At 35.1% G+C, this 21,744-nt stretch overlaps 3 protein-coding genes across 5 annotated transcripts; 1 reads left to right on the forward strand and 2 right to left on the reverse strand.

The window, feature by feature from the left end:
• Positions 1-1,922: 1,922 nt before the first annotated feature.
• LOC111810797 (cell division protein FtsZ homolog 1, chloroplastic) lies at positions 1,923-6,838 on the forward strand. Its single transcript, XM_023697591.2, has 6 exons — positions 1,923-2,261; positions 2,636-2,735; positions 2,888-3,117; positions 3,603-3,770; positions 5,905-6,138; positions 6,301-6,838. The coding sequence occupies exons 1-6, from the start codon at positions 2,004-2,006 to the stop codon at positions 6,589-6,591; spliced, it is 1,281 nt and encodes a 426-aa protein (XP_023553359.1). The 5' UTR covers positions 1,923-2,003; the 3' UTR covers positions 6,592-6,838.
• Positions 6,839-9,691: 2,853 nt separating this feature from the next.
• On the reverse strand, positions 9,692-12,656 carry LOC111810833 (syntaxin-52). 3 transcript variants are annotated; one of them, XM_087117234.1, is made up of 7 exons: positions 12,495-12,656; positions 12,264-12,323; positions 11,638-11,859; positions 10,800-11,005; positions 10,612-10,712; positions 10,466-10,510; positions 9,692-9,894 (listed from the first exon to the last, which is right to left on the reverse strand). In XM_087117234.1, exons 3-7 carry the CDS (start codon positions 11,850-11,852, stop codon positions 9,763-9,765), a joined length of 699 nt encoding a protein of 232 aa, XP_086973360.1. In that variant the 5' UTR covers positions 11,853-11,859; positions 12,264-12,323; positions 12,495-12,656; the 3' UTR covers positions 9,692-9,762. The 3 variants fall into 3 exon arrangements, with proteins under 3 accessions (XP_086973360.1, XP_086973358.1, XP_086973359.1); XM_087117232.1 differs by lacking the exon at positions 12,264-12,323; XM_087117233.1 differs by lacking the exon at positions 12,495-12,656 and having other exon boundaries at positions 12,264-12,488.
• Positions 12,657-13,774: 1,118 nt separating this feature from the next.
• LOC111810755 (DNA topoisomerase 1 beta) lies at positions 13,775-20,745 on the reverse strand. The gene is made up of 16 exons (XM_023697529.2): positions 20,555-20,745; positions 18,863-20,019; positions 18,506-18,700; positions 17,761-17,841; positions 17,241-17,300; positions 16,966-17,060; positions 16,647-16,803; positions 16,430-16,555; positions 16,247-16,327; positions 16,059-16,149; positions 15,782-15,915; positions 14,896-14,964; positions 14,727-14,816; positions 14,516-14,619; positions 14,268-14,436; positions 13,775-14,187 (listed from the first exon to the last, which is right to left on the reverse strand). Exons 2-16 carry the CDS (start codon positions 20,003-20,005, stop codon positions 14,119-14,121), a joined length of 2,664 nt encoding a protein of 887 aa, XP_023553297.1. The 5' UTR covers positions 20,006-20,019; positions 20,555-20,745; the 3' UTR covers positions 13,775-14,118.
• Positions 20,746-21,744: the final 999 nt, after the last annotated feature.

Raw genomic sequence — 21,744 nt, forward strand, 5'->3', positions numbered from 1 at the left:
CAATATATCCTTAAGATTACTCTCATTCAAATATATCGTTTAATTTATGTACTTCTCATTTACTTGAGCACCATAGTTTTATTACAATTAAAAAATTTATTATTAATTTTAAAAAGAAATCTAAATAGGAAGTACATTGTCTAACTCAATTAGTTAAGATATATATCCTTAACTAAACCGTTAAATATTCTTTGACTGACAAGATGTTGAGTGTTGTTCAAATCTTCATCTTCACAAGTTATTTGCATTAAGAGTGTGTTTGAATTAATTTTGTAAGTGATAATATAAGATCAAAAACAAAATCTTCCTAAAGCTTAGGAGTTTCTTGGTAAGATCTTACTATGATTCTAATTTTACAACTTCTAATAAAATGGAAAACTCTCTCATTCATTTACCTTTCTAAATAAAAAATTACAACACTCAAATAAACAAAAATTTACGCCTCAACTCTTATATTTCATTTCTTTTTGTTGCATCAATTTCTTATTTTTCGTAATCTTTCTTCACATAAAAATTTATAGAACATTTCTTTTTGTTGCATCAATTTCTTATTTTTCGTAATCTTTCTTCACATAAAAATTTATAGAATCAGTACCAGGAAATAACGTAAGATTAGCAAAATCATCTTTTTCCTTGGTGAGATTTCTTCATCACAACTTCGTGAATATCTACTTGCTTGAACTCTTAAAAGTACCTCCATTTTCATTAATGTTAACATGAAATGAAATTTTTGGTTTGAAAGCTACGTTTCAGCTCTAATATTCATCTTCATTTTAAATCGCATGTCGACTAATAATAATATTTCTTGACATAGGATTATATAATCGATAAGCTTTATAATTCTCAATATAACCCACCATAATATATATTTTTTCCTTGAAATTTATCGTCTAACTTCTCTCTTAGTTTATCTCAAATATAAGAAGCTATACTAAAAAAAAAAAAAAAAAAAAAAAAAAAAAAAAAAAAAAAAAAAAAAAACTCAATGACTGAACATATAATTTCTCACTCTACTATACTTCATAAGGAGTCATACCAGACACACTCTAAGCTAGAGCTCAATTCAAGAGGTAAGAAATACGTGCAATATATGATATCTTTTGACTTTTAAGATACTTCTAGCCATCTTTATGAACGTTTTTTTTTTCCTCTCAATTACTCCATTTTGTCGTGGAGTTATGAGTAGTCTTTTGATAATAAATATTATTCTCCTCGAAAATTTATAAAAAAAACTACATACTCACCACCATAATTTGAATTCGAATTCGGCATCTAGTTGCCTTATGCAACATAGTCACGTTACTTACTCTTCGCTTCTAAGAATGAAGACTATCCTATGAGAGGTCATTCAATATAGAATTGCTCCAAGTAAAACACGCATAACCATAGAGCTTTTATAATTGAGGCAAAAAAAAAAAAAAAAAAAAAACCTTATGAGCAGCTACACAAATTTTTGTAACTTACACAGGCATTTAACTATTTAGTTCATATCCAAGCTATAAAGGTTGGATTGAATTAATTATTTTTGTTTAGATTAAGTGAAATATTTTGAAAACCGAAAATCCGGCACGGTTTGTGGGTTAACATTTTTTTAGTCATGTCAACCTGACCAACTCAAAGATAGAGTTACAACCAAATCTAATCTTGCCCTATTTTTTTAAAAAAATTAAATATTTTTAACATTTATAATTGATATTAGTGATGTGTTCGGACTTATAAAAAAATTTTAAAAAATAATAACGCCACAATCCAATTTGAAAATGGGTCATAAATTCTATTCGAATAGCTCGCACGTCTAACTAAATCATTTCAAAATTTTGAATTGGTCCAAATTATTTTTCTAACCATTTTTTTGGAACGAGGTAGAGAAGAAATAGATAACTGTAACCCTTTATGGTATAATTTGAAAGATAATATTCTTATTTTTCTAAAACCCTAAAAACCTACATCTGCCCCTTACCCTCTCTATCTTCCATTTCTTGGGGACTCAGGACTCTCCGATTATGGCAGCTTTTCAACTCACAAATCTATCATCTTCTTCGATTCCCCCTCAGTTTTATCCCAAGACATCCTTCCTTCCCTCCAACTTTCACTGGACTTGTTCCTCCTTTAATGGCAAGCGGAAATGTCCTTCTCGAAGACACCATGTTGGTGTTGTGGGCTGCTCATTTTCGCATATGGATTCCGCTAAGATTAAGGTAGTGGGTGTTGGTGGAGGCGGCAACAATGCTGTTAATCGCATGATTGGCAGCGGATTGAAGGTGGGTTTTTCTCCTTGCATTGCATAAATTTTGCTTCATGTACAGCGACTTGGATTTGGGAGCATTCTAGAGTAGAAATTCGTGTAGATTTGTGCATTTTTTCTTTGGAGTCCGTTATCGGATTGAGCCTGTAGTTTCTTATGTCTTCTGGCGATGATAAATGTGTTACATAGCGTTTATATAAAAATTAAATCATTTATTGGATCCATAAACCAGCTTCATTACTTCGTGGGAATGGTGAAATTTGTGATCATTCAATTAAATAGATTTTTTTTGTTGTTGTTTGTATTTACGGTATAATGTGCGCTCAAGTTTATATTTGTTGCTTGGGTATAATGGAGACTGATGGTTACGGTTATTGAGTTTTGTGTTAGGGTGTTGATTTCTATGCTATAAACACGGATTCTCAAGCTCTATTACAGTCTGCTGCTGAGAATCCACTTCAAATTGGAGACCTTCTGACGCGTGGGCTAGGTCAGGAACCTCGCCTTTTCATTTGGTTCTTGTGGCTTTTTGGGAATGTGTTCTGAAGTTCATGTGACTACGTAACCGTGTGGCTTAAGTAGTTGATTTCTATTGATGAATGCCTTTGACTTTTGTTGATTTGTACCTTGATAGAGATGCAGGTACTGGTGGGAATCCACTTTTAGGGGAACAAGCGGCAGAAGAATCAAAAGAAGCGATAGCCAGTGCTCTCAAGGGCTCTGATCTTGTATTCATAACGGCAGGTATGGGTGGAGGCACTGGGTCTGGTGCGGCCCCAGTCGTTGCCCAGATTTCCAAGGAGGCAGGTTACCTGACTGTTGGTGTTGTTACTTTTCCATTCAGCTTCGAAGGAAGAAAGCGATCCTTGCAGGTATATTTCTTCCTTTTCTAAAACAAAAGAGGATTGCATATTTACTTATTGACTGATTCCTTTGCGATTTGATGGACTTAACCTCTTCCTAACTTCCCTGGGTTTAGATTATCTTAGGGATGTGTGTGATTTAGCCCTTCAAATTTTTGCTTGTGGTGTGTAACAAAGTAGGATGTGGTGTTTCCTTTTGCTTAGGTAAAAATGATAATCGACTGAATAAGGGGTAGCCTTCTGTAGAATGTGTTGAAGGACCTTGTTTTAATCCAACTAGTCAATGGTTTCTGTTCTGGCTATTGGGGGTTGGTTGGTTGTAAGTTTTGGAATAAGCTGGCTGCTGGTTTTACATTATGTTTTCATGCAATCAACGGCTATATTTGAAATATCACTTTCTTGTGGATAACATGGAGGGCAGGCCTCTTTCATCTAGTGATATGGAAGATTTTGAATTCATTTTTTCTAATATTTTAATGCTGATTTCTTCTCAGGCTCTGGAGGCCATTGAAAAGCTGCAGAAAAATGTTGACACTCTTATAGTAATCCCCAATGATCGGTTGCTTGATATTGCTGATGAGCAGACACCTCTTCAAGATGCTTTCCTTCTTGCTGATGATGTCCTACGTCAAGGAGTACAGGGAATTTCTGACATAATAACGGTGAGAAGTGTTTGTGATACATATATCTTTCCTCCGCATTTTGCATGTGAGATGAATGACTTGGTTTGAATTAAATGAAAATAGATAAACTACTTCAGAATAGACATTCACTGTGGAGTTTGATGGGTTGAAAGAGAAGGGGCATGGTGTTACAATAATTTAGAGATTTAGGGGGGGGGGGGGGGGGATCATTTATTATCATTGAAGCTCAAACATTTTTCTACATATTGAAGTGGATTGGCTGTTGTGGAGCTTGACAGAGCTATAGGGTTATTTATCAATCTAAGGACGAACTTTTCGAACAATTGGGTTAAGGATGAGCTTGACAGAACAATAGGGTTGTCTGACAAATCCACAACAAGCCTGCAGATATGTGAGCTTATGATGATGTTGTTTGAGCCTCAATGAGTTTCACAGAACAATAGGGTTGTCAAAGAATCCTTCATTTTCGTTGAAGGTGATCTCTTCACATCTCTCGTCCTGTGTAACTAGAGCGGGAAATAACTTTGATAACAGGAATGCAAACGACCAATAACTTCATTTATTTTGCTAAATGTTTAGAAGTAAATTCTAGATTTAAATAATACCCACTGCATGTAAAGGTTGGTGCATATAGAGTTACCATCTTCGATCAATGATTTCAAATGTCTGTTTATTTCTGCGTACTTGAAAAAAGAATGTCCGACTCTCTAGTTGTTTTTCTTTTTCTATTTTTTAACATATTATGAACACTTTCATGACACCGTTTTTCTTCTTCCTTTTTTTAATAAATACTCTTCTCGAGCTAAAAGCTCACAACCCATTATTCACTAGAAATGAAAAGAGAAAACCTACTTGTTTGATTCTATTTTTAGGTTTGATTTCTACACCTTATTGTAAGGCATACTGTTGGTTACCTTTCACATTTTTAATGAATTGTATTCACTTTTAATATTTGAATTTAGAAATTAGATATGCTTTTTCCGTGTTCAATATTTAATATGTCAAAATAAACACACATATTCACTAGTTAAAAATATTAACATATCTGCAACGTTTATGTCCTTTTTAGAAATTGATGTGTTGTCATGTTTGTTTTATGTTGTCTCTGTGTCATGTATTTGTCTTTGTTCTTCTTCTCATCATCTACCAATCTAAGAACTGTAACTAAATGTCCAAGACCTTAAGATCAAACACAATTGTAGTCCAAAAAATGAGCATCAACGATTTGCTTGCCTTGTTGTACCTTATTCCATTTACTATTTTTCCATTTGTTTGTAATGAACATTTTTCACTAGTGTTTTGACAATATATGCTTGATATTGAGAGGCAAATCTTCCAATTATTTGAAGTAAACATTACTTTCATGTTGTTCATTTGACAATCTTGACATTGAGAAAGAGAAAACGGAGGCAGAAAGAGAGATTGAGAGAGAAAGAGAGTTTTAGGGAGCGTGAAAAATTAAGAAAAAGAGAGGTAGTACCGTAGAGAGACAGGAACTTGCCTGAGGTAGGCGTGAAATCAATTTGTTACCCACAGTACTAAGGAAGGAGAGTTATATGATTATGGCTTTTGGCTGACCTCCAGATGTGTATATATATGTCAGCAATTGAATCGTTGAGGCGTGCTTCTCTACACCTCAACCCCTTTTTTGATAGGCATATTTTTTAACATGTGTGTCTAAAAGGTGGCATGCCTTTGCCTAAGTGCACGTTTTCATGCACTTAAAAACACACAAGTCTATGAGTTGCTCATCCTTGGATGGTTGAGATGGAGAGGCGACATGCTGCTTTCCCTTCAAGTTGGTCAAGCAAGGGTAATTATTTGAGATCAGTCTGATGGTCGCACAAACTGTTTGACTTGCTATGTAGGCTTCTATCAGACTTCCTAATTTTTACAATCGTTCTCATTTGCTTGGCCATTATTTGGTTGTTAGAGAACTTCTAATAAACAGACGTACCAACGCTTTTATTGTGTCGAGCATGGTGTGGTGCATCGCAAAAACTTGTTGAGGCCTCAATAGTTTCCAAGTTTTCTGATGTTTTTTTATATCAATGTTATAAGTAGCTTTAGAAGCTGACTCAATTAGTAAACATTTGTGTCATTGCTAGTTGTTGCTTACTATTTATCTAGTATTCACTTCCTCATTTTCCAGATTCCAGGGCTGGTCAATGTGGATTTTGCTGACGTGAAAGCCGTCATGAAAGACTCGGGAACTGCAATGCTTGGAGTTGGTGTTTCCTCTAGTAAAAATCGCGCAGAAGAAGCGGCTGAGCAAGCAACTTTGGCTCCGTTGATCGGATCATCCATTCAGTCAGCTACAGGAGTAGTATATAACATTACTGGGGGAAAGGACATAACTCTACAGGAAGTGAACAGAGTATCTCAGGTTATGAACTTTTGACATCTGAACTTATTATATGGATTATTCGATATTCTCTATTGCCTTCTGGTTCCGTTGACTCGATTACCATGCCACCATTTTCTCTCATCGTTTAGGGTTCGAATACAAACTGATGTTTTGTTTGGGGATATAAAAAAAAAATGGCAGGTTGTGACAAGTTTGGCAGATCCATCTGCAAACATAATATTTGGAGCAGTTGTGGATGATAGGTACAGTGGAGAAATCCATGTAACTATAATTGCAACAGGATTCTCTCAGTCCTTTCAGAAGACATTGTTAGCTGACCCCAGGGCTTCCAAACTTATTGATAAAGTGAGTGGAGGAGTTCAAGATAAAAGCACCAAGACTTCTTCAAACCTTCCTCTTAGCTTATCATCGCCTGCTGCTGCTGCTGCTTCACCGACACTTCCTAATCGAGGTCGAAGGCTCTTCTTTTAGCTTCTTTTAGCCAATATTCCCATTCTATTATTCTTGCAGAATTTTCACCTGCCTTAGCAAAGCCTCGTGAATCTGTGCTTGTATATGTTATTTTCTTGCAAGTTTAGTTGCTTCAACTTGAATGACAACAAACAGCCAGCCTTGCAGGCATCCTCTTCCTGCCTGCTGCTAATTCATTGATTTGTTATCAGCAAGTTTCGTCATTTGAAACAAGTAATGGTTAGTTAGTTGATTTTGATTGTGAATATGATGACTGTGTTTCATGTTTCTGTTTAGAAAAGTTAGCTTTGTCTATGTAGTTCGCCCATTAAACAAATTAGCATACAAATAGGAAGCCAGGGTTGCGAATTTCAAATATCCATATCTTACACCTACTTCATCTCCCCTCCTTGTCCTCATTTCATTTGAGAAATTTGGAGCGACACCCATGTCTGAACCTCCCAGCGCCCACTTGCAAATCAACCATCATGGAGTTGTGCAGGTACACTAAGAAGTCGATGGAAATGTGGCCAAGTTTTATGACACAACTTTTGACTAAGTCTGGCAGTACTCTTTGGACGTGATGTTTTAAATGCTTTCCGCTATGTTAGAAAGAATGATGGTCTATTGTGATGTGTGATCCAAGCGATTGATGGATTTTACCTCCCCCATTGAGCTTGATTTTTTTGCTGGTATGTTTGCATGATATAATATGTTTAGCTTTGGGTGTTTAGTTGTATTCTCCCGATGATGACCTAGGTCAAGATATCTCCAGTAAACCGAGTAACTTAAGATCATGAGTGACTACCAAAGACTCTAGATCTTAGTGCTCCCAGACTAAAAAATATCCTGGAATTGGAAGTTCGTGCTAAGCCACCTAGCTGCCCCAAGAATCCAATAGACCTTCTTAGCTCCCAGTAGATTATGTGTTCCCGACTTTAGGTGATCGATAGAAATATCTTCCTAACAAGCATGCTAAGAGAACCAAGTTAAGATTATGGTGTTATAGCCAGAGCGGTTTAGGTTTACTTGTTGACCTAGGTCAATACGTTTCTAGTAGACCTTACACCCCAAAAGGTTTACTTGTTGACCTAGGTCAATACGTTTCTAGTAGACCTTACACCCCAAAATTATGGGCGACGATCAGAGGTCTAGACTTGTGTACACCCAAAGAAGAGATTAGCTCAAGAAATTAGTCCTAAGAGTCCTAGAAACAAGAGACAAGAATAAAACTACCTAGAAGCCCCTAAGAACCTAGTGGACCTCCATAGCTTAGACGAATAAGGAAGCTTAACAAATCTAATAGTAGTATCACCTGAGTCTCCGCTCCTATCTCCTCTGGTACATCCTTAGCGCTAGTAGTGCCCTACCAAGCGATAATAGTATAGGTACTATCAAGTCGGGTCTAGGTCAAATAGTGTAGTGCGTCGACCTATTGTGTGTGAAAACAGTCAGGAGTCCCTTAAACAAACTCACTATATTGTAAACCTGCCTTGAGAGGGATGAGGGACCACATAGGTAGACTGCCAGAGTACACGAAGTTGCTCCCCCAGATGTTGATTGTATGATTTTTTCTATGGAAGGGTCGCCAATTAACCTTACACAAATGTGTTCAGGGGAGATGTCATAATGTCCTACGAGATCTGATGGGGTCGCGCCCTCAAACAAGGATACCGAATGTCCACTGTTGAGGCTATGTAAATGTACTAAGCATGAGAACATAAAGTTTGTTCACCCCGAGATGAAATTCTTTGTCCAAGAGATTTTCAGCACTAGAACTCAATGAACAACTTTCAAACCTCGATAGGGTCTATGACACATCAGAGTATCGCTCAAAACTTCAAAACCTACTTAGAAACTCAGAGAGCTGTAAACTTAAGCCCGACTTCTTAGAACTCAAAGAAAAGCCCATGATAACTTACAAGGTTAATGATGCAATGAGAGTCTACTGGTAGATTGCTTAGTGATTTCGTTTTCAGGTGCTTGTAGGTTGCCAGTTGAGTTGGAAGAGCGTTCGATAGTTGTGCGGTCACAGAGGGAGTCGATTCGTCTTTATCTTTTGAGTAATTTGTATTTTAATTTTTCATTGTATTCCGAGCCCATGTTTCTATTTGTAATAAATTGTTATATTGATTTGTATCCCCATGTTTCTATTTGGAATTATTATCCTCATCTTTGAGTCAAATAAAATAATCAAAGTTATTATTAAAATCTAAATAAATAATCATACGCATAAATCTCAATCTAGAAGGTTTGAAAGAGTGAAATTTTCTATAAAAATAAATTGAAAATCCGTTTGAAATGTCTAAGACATCAAGACTTCGAGACTTCATCCAACATGCAAGAACAATACGTCAAGTTTTCTTGAGAACAAATACTCTAGCCCTCAAGTTAAGTATGTATACGAGAATTAATCAAACTTAAATTAATACAAAATCAAATTTATTATAACTAAATTTCTTTGAAGTTTCATGCAAACTACTTTTTCCAAAGTTATTCTACACATTTTTAATTATCTCATCATTTCATGATTTTAATTTTAAACTATAATAGTTAAAATTATAATTTAAATACTAAAATAATAATAATAATTTTAATTTTGACCATATAATAAAAGTAAAAAATTCCGTTTTTTATTATAAAAAAAGAAAAAGAAAAAAAATTTAATTTTTACCCTAAAGTCATTGTATTAATTTATGAGTCTAAACTTTTAATTTCATCCCTTAGATAATAATGATATGATATTATCCTCGTGACTTTACTTTTGATTTTTTTTTTAAGTTTTGTACCAATAAAAATAGTGTTCCTTATGATCTTCTCTTTGATTAGTTGATGTGAGACTCCAATCTCGTCCATTACATGGAGTCCACAAAGAAGATCTCGATAAGATGAACATATGGTACGCTCTGTAATTTCCTCTATGCCGTTTTTTCATCTAAAGAACCTTGATTTATAATGATCCAACATATACATTTTCATTTACAACATACATTTGTTATGTAATTTAACTGCTTATGTAATGGAGCTGATCCATCCATCGTTCAAGTTTTTTCTTTTTCTCTCTAATCTGATTTAATTTCCAAACCACAGGACAAAAATGAAGCATAAGAACAAGCTAACATTACTGGACAATTATGGATGATGATATTAATCATAAAGTGAAGAATCTATACCCATATGGTTATGTTGTGTTTACAAGTATCGAATGAGTAGCCATATGACAGCAATTAAACCCACAATACCTACCACAGACAGAAGCATTCCCAAGCAAGAGCAGCTCCCCTTTGCTCGCTTGTTCAATATTCCCAATCTCTTCTGCACCCTCTGTTCTCGAAAAAAAAAAAAAAAAAAAAAACCAAGATTTAAACCACAGGGTAACACACAAAGGATTCCAAGAAATTTAACGTTCGTTCATCTTTTATTTGATGGAAGGATCGTTGAGATATCAATAGTTTCACGTTCATTAGAGATCAGGTATGGTTGGAATCATTCGTTAAGTAGCTTTATTGTGAAAGTGTGCAAGGATCTTAGAAGGACCTCTAGCTTTGCAAATCTAGTATTGTTGACGCTTATCAGAGAGCTTATTAAGTTGGACAATATCGTGTCAATATGGAAATATCGAGATGCAAAAGCCTGGATCCGTAGGACATATTAGCTTCTTGAGATCAAGATCATCAAGCACACGTAATTATCAGGTTTTTACAGTTGAATATTTTCTACAACAGTCAGTTTCATTTTCTGTGAAGCCCCCAGATCAATTAACCAATTTTTCTTGTCATTGTTGTAAAAGAGGCAACAATAACACAAATATTACCATATCTTTTTCAACTAGTGATGAATTACGACATCCTAGAGATATCTAAAGCATAAAATGAATAGTAAGAGAGAATTTTACCGCTAATCGAGAGTCTGTAACATCGACATGCTGGTCTAAGTCATCCTGCAGAGAAAAGTATGATTAGATGACATGTAAAACTAAACGTAGACGACATGGAATGAACTCTTACAGCATTCATAAAGCAAACAAGAAATCATACGTACAATTAGGCGAGTATGAAGATCGAGTTCTTCATTAACTGCCAAAGCAATATGTTTTGTACTTCTTATAGTCTCCTCCAACTTTTCAAGACCTTCATCTTGCTCTGTTTCAAAATCATATCAGAGAAGACCCAAAAGGGATACAAGGAAGTATATAATATATTGAAAGTAGAGTTGTCACAAAAACTTGCCCTTCATGATTTGTCTTTGAAAACCAACAAGTCCTTGGTTGTCTAGTTCAGCTGTTTTGCTCATTACATCCGCTGATTTCATATCCGGGCCAAGCAAACTGTTGCGGTTAGCGAAGTTTGACATGTTCAACGTTGAGGCCATCTGGTTTACTTTTGATCTCATCTGAGCAAGCATGTCCTTTCGTCGATTTATCTCCTTTTCGGACCTGCAAACCACAAGAAAGAACAAACTTGGACTTAGAAAAAAATAGTGTGAGACCCCACATCGGTTGGAGAGGAGAAAATAATTCGTTCTCCTCTCCAACCGATGTGGGGTCTCACACTATTTTTTTCTAAGGGGGTGGAAACTTCTCCTTAGTAGACACGTTTTAAAAATCTTAAGGGGAAGCCCGAAAAGGAAAGCCCAAAGAGGACAATATCTGCTAGCAGTATGCTTGGACCGTTACAAATACAATTTCGATCTCAAAGTTTTGGTCCCTTAGGATTGAAAAATAGTTCTTATGCCTTCATTGATGCAAGGATCAAAGTCAGAGGACATTTCCGGCAAGAACTCCGCCGAACTTCCTCCCCTCCCCTTCATCAGTCTCTCATAATTTAGTGCAGTAGTGAGTGAAGAGGAGGGAGAGGGAACCATGGCATTTGTTGTCCCCTCAAAGATGCCAAGAACCAAGAACTAGTACATATATCTTTCTCAACTATGCATCCAACTGTTACTTGGATTCTAAAGCAACGTGAGTATATACATAACAGAAACAGAACTCAAACCAAAATGCTCTAAGATTAGCATAGCATTATGCAAGTAAGGATATTGCTAAATTCGATTTAAGACATGACATACAGGGGCTGCTTTACAGGAAGCTTCAACAAAAGGGACTCTAAGCCATCAACTTTAGTCCCCAAAATCGTGATTTTCCTCCGAATCGCGAAGGCATGACGTTGAGCTTCTGGTCCAGTTGCAGGAACGGAACTTCTTTCAGAAATCATGCCATTGATATCATCCCCAAGCTTAGAGGCTTCATTATATTCCCTTAACCATAAATCAGAAGAAGCCATCAACAACCTGACAAGAAGAGACGCATTAATAACGGTATATTATACTCTCATCTCCATTAGACTCATAAATACTCCTAAAATCAATTCCAAAAACAAGCACCAAAACGGATTTTTGGTTAATTTTGTGTTCATATCAGAGAGTATCCAGCTTGCATGCCCCTCCACCTAATGTCACAACCCCATAAAGCTAACGGATGGTGATTGAATTAAAAGTTTCCAAATGACATAATCAAATATTCAAATTTATAATATCTACTTAGCATAGCTCGGTTTGCTAAAAAGAAAAATATTCCAATTCATATAACCATCTACCATGAAATTAAAAATGGTAAGAAAATACAAGGAAAATTGATGACAACTAGACATATCACGAAACAGGATGAATAATTCTACTTCTCTCGTTCATCTTACCAAAAGAAACAAGGCCGGAAAAGAATCAATCAAAATAAACCACCGTCTGCTGAACGAAACCTAATTGTATATATCGGAAAAATCAGGGTGCGTTAATCGGAATAACGAACGAAAGACGTTTCAATAATCCAATGCAATGTCGGGCAGTTTCCAGAAATTGACGTACAAAATGGATGAAGAAGAAGCAGAATCAAAGGCGAAAGGAAGAAAAAATCAGAACAGGAAATTCACCTGTAAAGCACAATTTGAGATGAATGAGATCAACGTCGTATTGACCACGGCGGGAGAGGGAGTCAAATTCCCGTGGTCGACGTTGGATGTTCTTCGTAGAAGGTCCAGGGAAGGGAATGGGAAGAAACTCCATTAAAACTGCGTCGTTTTCTGTTTTGTACTCTTCCGTTCATTATGGATTAGTTATGCTTCCTTTTTCATTTTTTTATAAAATATTTAATAACAAAATGTTTTTAATATTATCTTTTGAAAAAATATTTAATTGCAAAATATTTTTAATATTATCCCCGCATGGGCGGCCACTTATCTAAATTATTCAACCAAAATTGTAACATTGGGTTAAATTTTAAAAAAATTAAAAATTAAATTCAATTTATGGGTTGATATTTTTGTGGTTGACTTTTAAAGATACAGTTAAAATTCTGTATTTTATTATTTTTTAAAAATTATGAATGTTTAATGTTTGAAACTGATGTTAATGATGCATTGTGACTTATAAATCTGTGATATTTTAATTTTTACGAGATCTTAATTATTAATATAACATGTAAAATAGAGGGTTAGATTTTTTACGAGATCTTGATAAGTAAGATTTTTTTAAAAAAAAATAATAAAATAGAGGGTTAGATTGAGTGGTAAATAAACTCTGTTAGGAACCTGAGGTATATAATTTTTCTAAAAATGCTCCATCAACATTTTATTGATATTTTGATCGTAGTTTAGAACTTTGAGGTTGGATTAAATCACTATGAGCTTGGATAAAGTTAGTTTGTTAACTGGTACCAATTTGAACTCTAATGTTATAATTTTTATGCTGGATTTAAATTTTGTTAATTCTTCCTCTAATTTAACCCAAAAAATAGATAAAAATGTTAAAAAAAATCATGAACTTCAATAAAATAAAGTTTTTACAAAAAAAAAAATTAACTTGGCAAAAGTTCATAAATTTTTATTATAAAAAAAAAAAAAAAAAAAAAAAAAAAAAAAAAAAAGAACAGTTAGCTGTAATATCTTTTTAGAAAAATTAAGAATATAATTGATGCAATATGAACAAATTGAACAAATAGAAAGCTTAATACACCGTAACAAAATTAATTGTTTAATTGAAGACCTTTGAAGTTTGAATGATAGGTTGATTTTGATCCAATTAAACCCTAGAACAAAGGGAGCAGCAAATCCAAGAAAAGAAAAGAAAAGAAAAGAAAAGAAAGGCAGGGGGTTATACAATCATCAAATGTATAATAAGATAGAAGTAAGGTGTGGTTAAAATGTTGGAACAATTAGTGTAAATGCTGTTTGAAAGCTTTGAATAATATCATCAAATGTTTTCATAACACAGCTTCTTCGTGGGGGAAGGGAAGGGAAGGGGGACAGGAGGTGTCACAAATGACCCATTTTTTACCCAAATATATAATTAGAGATTAGATAATAAGCATACATTATGGGGGGGCTTCCCTCTGCAACTAACACCATTAAGAAGAAAAAATTGAATGTAACGCAAAATACTACACTTCAATTTTTCCTATACTCCATCTCTTCTTCTTCTTCTTTCCTAACTTTCTTTCGCGGTTGAGCCGGGGCGAAGGATGATTTGGGTTTTAGACCATCGCAATATAAACAACAATCAGAATCTGAAGTCGGGGTCGACGTCCATTGCCCAAGCAAACTTTGCTAGAAGAGACTTATTGAATATCTGTGGAGGTGGTTAACGTCTTAATCTTAAAACTCCATAAGCAAGCGAGATATAAACGAATGCAAGAAAATGATGCTTACCTTTTCGATAGGGACTTCGTGACGCTTACACCATGCAACTGTGATTCGAGGATCAAGGTAGTTGATCTTTGACGTGCCCAACGCTACGGTTTTCAAATCCTCTTTAGTCTTCATATCTCGCTCTATCTTCTCAATCTTTGCATTTGTTTGGGATATCTTTTTCTCTAACCTGTAACACGGCTTCCTAAATGTTAAAAACTAAATGAAGATGTTGATGTGGGTTTCTTAAGTAAAGTTAAGAAGTTTACGCTTCAGGGGTTAAGTTCCTCTTTTGCTTTCCATCGGAGCCTTTTAAAGGGGGCTTCCCTTTCTTTGCTCTATCTAGATCAATTTTCAGCTCTTTCACAATGTCCTGCACAACAAATGATGGATAAACTAAATGCACTAGAACTACAGAGTGATTGGTAGGGGCATTATTTAACTAAGGTGAACCATCCATGAGAAAAATATGGTTCTTACCCTGAGCTCGGAGATCTTCTCGTTCAATCTCGTCATTTGTGCCCCATGAGATTTCGAAACAGTCCGCTGGTGATTACAAATAATTGCAACCTGTAGTTCATAGAAAAAGTGGCTAATGTCAAATGGCATGAAATTAGACTAGTAAAACCTAAGGAGGAGCTGAATTTACCTCCTTGTTTGCGTGTTGGTATGTGACGATCTTTTCTGAAACTTCTCCATCTTTGGTTCCTCTGTTCAACTATCATGGATAACACCATAAATAATCTTGTTAAAAATCCAAATTAAATAGAAGGAAAAAGAAGGAAAACCACAAAAGTTAACGGATTATCTTGGAAACATTCATAATGATTTCTAGAAACTGGATGCAAGTTAATCATTAAACTGCCTTTCTCCATCCAATGGAGTGCATTTAATAACACGATTTTACCACCTATGAGCAAACGTCTAAAGTTTGATGTCTCATTCAACTTTAACATCATTACTATCAATTAAGATATTGTAGAAATATGAAATAAATGGTTTGTGAGAGAAAGATATAGAACAAACTATTTTCCACTATCAGAGCCTAGCCTATGACAAATGACTGAACGTTTACAAGTTTGTGACCCAAAAAAACGTTAAGGAAAAGCAAATGATCACAATTGCAATAGTCCATTGAACTTTAGGGGCATTTGATTGCAGTGATCAGAATAGGAAGCCTGAGAGTTGAGAATTAAGAGTTATAAGACCAGGATATGTGTTTCGAGTGCATAGTCGAAGTGAAGCAGGTAGTATTTGGTTTAGGAGAATAAGCAAGATTTTTTTGATTGGCTAGAGAGAAAGCCTGGGAATAAGATTAGAGTACACGAGACTTCCTATAATGGATGAGAAAGAATGGGATTGTGAAACCGCACTCTGCCGACCCGTGGCTAAGAATCATACATCCTGCTAGAGTTATTTTGAAAAGGATAATTCTATTTAATCCTTAGTTTACCACAAATTTTTAACTCACAATCAGTTCGCCGCAAAAAAATTATGAGTAGATTGAAAAACCGAGATTTCAAATAATATTTTACCATGTCATCAAGTGTGATAGAAGCATTATATGTACGAAACACTTTTGCAGTGAGACCAGGCATGAGATCCTTCAGATGAGCATTCAATTTACTTGTATCAAGCTTGTCAAAAAGATCATCGCTTCCACTTTTTCCTGAAGAATTGAAAAACACGATACTCTACAGCCTCAGTCATGGCATTGATGCATCATTGTGTAAAGAAAAAAAAGAAAGAGAAAAAAGAAAGAGAAAAAGGAAAAAAAAAAAAGGATTAAGAAAAACAAATAAACAAGCTCACCGCTTTGAAATTGTGTGATTGCTTTGAAAACAGGGAGCTCAACCTCGACAGTATTTTCATACTTGATTGAATCTTTACCGAGGAAGTTGAACTGAATTTAAAGAAAACTGGTCATCTCTTGTTGGCATTAAAAACAGGACATCTCTCAACTCTCAAGCTCCTATTTCAATAAGCTTAAAGACGTTTACCTCCAGAAGATTAGGAGGTACTGCTTTGACGTTCTCTACTTTCAGTGTACAGCAGCCAACTGTATCAGCTTCATCGTCATCCTGCGGTAGGGATCAAACATCTTTTAACTCTTCCAGATCAAAATAGTTGAAAATATTAAATAATGCATGCATGGAAACATAAATTGGCTAGAATGACATTACCTTCTCATTCCCAGCCCTAAGAGCCAGTTTATCAATGAGATAAGTGGCAACTGCAATTTGCCTTCGTGTTGGGTCTTTGCTCGTAAAATCTTTTGTATATGAATTCCTTATGTTTTTTATGTAGTCCTACACAAACCAGCAAGGATTCAACAGACATGATGATGATTCCATACTACAACTTCAACAAAGAATTGTAAAATTATAATGAATGGCATACCTTGAGCATTCTTGCTTTCTCGTATTTCTCTTTGTCACTCTGGCCTTTCAGTGAACTACTAGCAGCCAGAAATACATACTTGAATTCTTTTGGATTTATTGGATCATTCCAGAAAGCCAACCATGTAACCGTATTGTCATGTCTCACTTCCTTCCACCTGTCAAAAAACTCAATACTGAATGAAAATATGAAAAAGATAAAACCAAGAAATTCTGAGACAGTTAAGGCATGTGTCTCATGAATTTCTAGACACATAATAGACCCCTTATTCTGCAATATTTTCAATGTAACTTATTTCCAGTGGTGTAAAGAGACAAACCTTTGACCAGGTATAGGACACTCGGGGATCGGAGCATCTTTTCCGATATTGATTGTGATGTCACTGGGGCGAATGCGTTTTTTCAACTTCCCCATCTGCAAAGACAACCAAGCTTTAAAAGCTGAATCAAGTAACAAATCTCCACGTAAATTTAAACTATGAACATCCAAATACCAAAACATATACTAATCTCCTCAAAGAGTACCTTGAATAATTAACTGAGTGTGTCATAAATGCTAGTAAATATTTAACTTTCTGAATTCTAAACATGGTACCTTTGGATGTTCTCCACGGCCTCGGAACAATCCAGGTGGTTCAACTCTAAAGTTTCCAACCTGAGATCCATATTAAGAATCAAAAAAATGTGTGTACATGCTCTACTGGAATTATTCAATGGATAAAATCGCAGATAAAATGGATTCCTACAATGAACTTACAAAGTACATAGTAGCAACCAAGGCATGAATTTAGTAATTTATTATGAAAAAGACAAAACATAAGCGTAAACAAGTATCTTAACACATTTTGCAATGTAATTAATCAAGCATCACCATTAGTATTATTTCGTTCTCAAAAAATTTCACTTCCATCCTATGTGCTTGCTTAGTACTTAAGAAGTGTTCAATAGTGTCCAAGTGTTTAATATGTATCAAACATACATTAGCCAAACTAAAGTGCCTGTGCTTCTTAGCTTCTTAGAATACATCAATGACAGGTTATTAAAGCATAAAGAAAACATATCCTCAAGACTAGCATAATCCAAACTGCACGAAGAAAAAGGCAAATGAGCATAACCTTCTCCTTAACCCCATCAAGAATAGCCCACATGTACTTCTCCTCTTGTTTCAGTTTCTCCTCCTTCAAAGCTTTCTTCTCCTAGACAAACAAATCCCAGAAATGTGAGACCAAAATTAATTAAATTGAATGCCTGAAAAGGACTTGAAGCTCATAGTTGCCTTCATTCAAAATTGCAGATCAATCAATTAAAAAATTCCTTTAAAATATGCATCAAATTTACCCTTAATTAGAATAGAAAACAAAGTAATTTGAAATTGAGTATCAACTAGAAATAACTATTATGGTTAGACATTAATTGGCAGCCAAAAATACTATGTCTTGAATAATGAATAGTTCATATTTCCTTATAACAAAAAAATGAATAGTTCACATTGAGAAATGGAGTAAAGCCACCTCGATTGTACACCTTGGCAATGTGTCTATATAACCAAGACATGAAACAAAAACCTACAAGTTGACATGAAAGCAAAGCATCTAGAAAAATATACGAACAATAAAACAAAGGATAGATTTCTGAAAAACCTAAAAATAAACCAGATCAAAATAAGTTTGTAACATTTGGAAATGAAACTAGTCATCCTTTTTCATCGAAAACATCCCTACTTCTTAGGTTTTGCTAATGAATAAATAAATCGAGACCCAAGAGAGATGTAGAAATCTGGAGAAGCATTGTTTGCATTGTAACTCGTAAAGATGGAAATATATATAAATAACCAGGAAGATTAAAACATCACAAACTTACTTCTGTAGTCATCTGTTTCTTCTTCTCCTTCTCCGTCTGATACCAGTCATATATTGGGGTGAAATCACAATCATCCAAATTCTGAATGACATGGTTTTTCCCAAGTAATTTGCGCCAGTCATTCCAGAAATTTTCTTTGAATTTCGGTTTTTGCATATAATCTGTATCCTTCATCACCGCAAACATGGTTGCAACCTGATAACGACAAAATTACATATCAATCAAAGAATTCACCACAATTCAATGGTAAAAATGAACTGGGAATGACATAAATAACATGCAAATATATAAAATAAAAAATTGAAGAAGATGAAAAAAAAAAATGCTGTGCATGTAACACGCCAGGTGGAGGGGTACCTCCTCTTGTTCAGGAGTCAAATCAACAGGCTTCCCTTTATGAAGAATCTTCACCCCATGAGTCTGGTATGGAGGTGGAAAAATGACACCATTGTGAACCAAGGTGGTCCATTTTTTCTGTCCATCACCAGAACTGGGCAGCAACTTTGTGGACTTAACATATTTGGATTTCTTGACTGGCTTTTTGGATTTCTTGAGTGTTTTTTTGATTGAAGAAGAAGCCACTTTTGATACTGTTTTCTTAGAACCTGATGACTTATTCACTGCTGCAGACATCTTCATTCTCTGTGAAATAGGAATATGGTCATCGTCGTCAGCTACTTCTTGTTTTGCTTTCAATGATACTGTATTGGTACTCAAAGGAGTAGATGAGTCTGAAAGCTTTGGCTTTTTCGATGAAATCTGAGAAGAGGAATGGGAATCTGCATTAGGAAGAGGTCTCTTGCTGGAAACAACAGCAGGCTTTTGCAGCTTATCCCTTGAGGTCGAACCATTCTGATGAACTTTTGAATCCAATGGTTTCTTTTCATCAAAACCATGTTGTCTACCACCCAATACCCCTGAAGCAGACTTCATTTGAAATTTCGATGATAAAGGAACCTCATCATCGGAATCTTCTGAGGATTTTTTTATTTTATTCTTTTGTACTGTTGGTATAGGCCCTTTACTGGGATGGTTAGAGTTCCCTTTCAATCTAATACTCAATGGTTTATCATCTTCAGAGTCACTATTATCTTGAGTAGGATGTATAGAATCATTCTCCTCTTTCACAGCAGCATTCGCCAACTGTTTGGGCCGGCTATCCATAGAATCTGAGACTTTCAAAGTTGTGCCAAGTGATTTAACAAGCGGTTCCTGGATAGAGGACTTGGATGCTTTCTGACTTCCTATTTCAGGCCTCATGGGCGATGTCTTCGGCAACGAAGTCATCCTTTTTTGAGCATTAGAGCTTTGGCCATTGGCCGAACACGCATCAGAACCTGGCCTTCCTGATAACTGATTCAACCTCTGAGATTGCGAATGCTTAACTTCCGAATTTAACTGATTTTGCCTAGATGCACTACTCCTCTTGAAAACTATGGGCATGTTGTCCTCATCATCATCATCAAACATTGGAGCTTTTCCGAAAGTCTCAACAGCCATTCCGCAGCTATGTACTACAGAGAGTCAGAAATTAGTTTACGTAAGTGCCTTGGAAGACGAAGAAGACAGAGGGGATTTCAGTTTCTGCACCAATAACAGCCTCCACACAAATTCATTACCACTTAACCTAACAATTTCACTCAAGCCATTCGTCCGTTCGTAAAATAGCCAATTCATCGGAGAATCAAAAAAACAAAAAAAAAAAAAAACAAGTACAGGGCAAAAGGATTAAAAACTTGGGCCTCAGAAATCTAACCAAAGGCATATTCATTGCTCAAACTAAATCATTCAACCAAACCTCCGAAACAGCAAAATTAGACCTAGAACATAAAAGAAGCTAATCCAAGCAAGCAGAGAATTGAGTACAGAAATCGAACACAAAAAAGGAACTAGAATACTTCAGAAGGGGCCGAAATTAGAAGAGCAGGTTTAGAATGCAACAGAAAAGGGGGGAAGGGGAATGAAGCAAGAGCGTTGATTGAGCTGAAGCAGAGTGAGATTGGGGGAAATCTGAAAGTGGAGAGCAAGAGGTGGAGAAGGAGAGAGTACCTGAGGTGGAGAGGATGGCCGGCGTGATGGTGATGGTGATGGTGATGGTGGGAGCAGCTGAGTCGCGCAGAAATTGAAGACGGGGAGGGAGAGCGGGGAAGAAAACCTAGAAGTGTTTGTCGTGAAGGAGATGGTTTATTTAGTTTCGCCCAAACTCTTAAACAAAAAAAGATTAAAACCAAATAAGAAACGGAAGAAGGTCTTCCACCAACAGATTTGTGATCCTCCTCTTCCTCCCTTTATATTTCAATTAAATAATTATTATTATTATTATTATTGTTAATTAAATTTTTTTATCAATATATATATATACATTAAATTTTATAATTTATTTAAGAAAATATATATCTTCAAAAAGTTTTATCTTATCTGATCTTTATCTTATCTGATGTTTCGTTAATATCTGTCTTTAAAACTTTAAAATAAACGTTCGTTCAATTTTAAATCAGATTTTAGTGGTTCAATTATTGATAATATGGTTTCAATGTACGTATTAATAAAGATGTTATATTTTTTACCAAACTTTAGTATTTGTGGATATCACCGTATTGTTACGATGGTAAGATTTTAGTCACCGTGTTGTTACGATGGTAACATTTTAGTCACCGTGTTGTTACGATGGTAAAATTTTAGTGGTTCAATTATTGATAATATGGTTTCAATGTACGTATTAATAAAGGATGTTATATTTTTTACAAAACTTTCGTATTTGTGGAAGGTTAAAACTAATTATCCGTCTTTTTTTCATTTATTTTGTTTATTTTAAACCGTAAGAATAATTAAGTTCATAGTTTAAAGGATGGTAATCGAAAAAAATTTTAAATAAAATTTTATTACTAATTTGTATTTTTTTATCAACTCCACATATTTATAGATATTGTGTTAGGTTTTAAAATGATGAAGGCTTCTTTTATACTATTTAATTTTTATATATTCACTTGTAAACTTATATAAGTAATTAATTATATATTTAACTCAGGTTTAGAGGAATAATGAGACAACATTTTAGTCGGTAATTGTTATTGATAAATATACATGCATTTAGTCATTTAACGACGATAGGTCAACTTCGAGATGGTTAGTTGACAAATCAGTGAGTAGAGGTAAAGATCAACCAAATATTAACGGTAAAATCATTCAACATAAGACTCAACGAAAATATGTTGTTCGGATGTAAAAAAATACGTCAG

The sequence above is a fragment of the Cucurbita pepo genome, chromosome 14, assembly GCF_057944985.1.
Source record: "Cucurbita pepo subsp. pepo isolate OVF chromosome 14, ASM5794498v1, whole genome shotgun sequence".
Lineage (NCBI taxonomy): Eukaryota > Viridiplantae > Streptophyta > Magnoliopsida > Cucurbitales > Cucurbitaceae > Cucurbita > Cucurbita pepo.

Bases quoted from the DNA above. Each gene is read 5' to 3' on its own strand.
- LOC111810797 (XM_023697591.2), top strand. From the start codon at position 2,004: ATGGCAGCTTTTCAACTCACAAATCTATCATCTTCTTCGATTCCCCCT. The intron at 2,262-2,635 runs GTGGGTTTTTCT...GTTTTGTGTTAG, and splicing joins TGATTGGCAGCGGATTGAAG to GGTGTTGATTTCTATGCTAT. The intron at 2,736-2,887 runs GTCAGGAACCTC...ATAGAGATGCAG, and splicing joins CCTTCTGACGCGTGGGCTAG to GTACTGGTGGGAATCCACTT.
- LOC111810833 (XM_087117232.1), bottom strand. From the start codon at position 11,852: ATGGCTTCTTCTGATTTATGGTTAAGGGAATATAATGAAGCCTCTAAG. The intron at 11,006-11,637 runs GTATGTCATGTC...TGTGGTTTGCAG, and splicing joins CTTCCTGTAAAGCAGCCCCT to GTCCGAAAAGGAGATAAATC. The intron at 10,511-10,611 runs GTACGTATGATT...TTTTCTCTGCAG, and splicing joins ATCTTCATACTCGCCTAATT to GATGACTTAGACCAGCATGT.
- LOC111810755 (XM_023697529.2), bottom strand. From the start codon at position 20,005: ATGGCTGTTGAGACTTTCGGAAAAGCTCCAATGTTTGATGATGATGAT. The intron at 17,301-17,760 runs GTTATGCTCATT...TATGGATCTCAG, and splicing joins TTGATGGGGTTAAGGAGAAG to GTTGGAAACTTTAGAGTTGA. The intron at 14,437-14,515 runs GTAAACTTCTTA...GCCGTGTTACAG, and splicing joins AGGAACTTAACCCCTGAAGC to GTTAGAGAAAAAGATATCCC.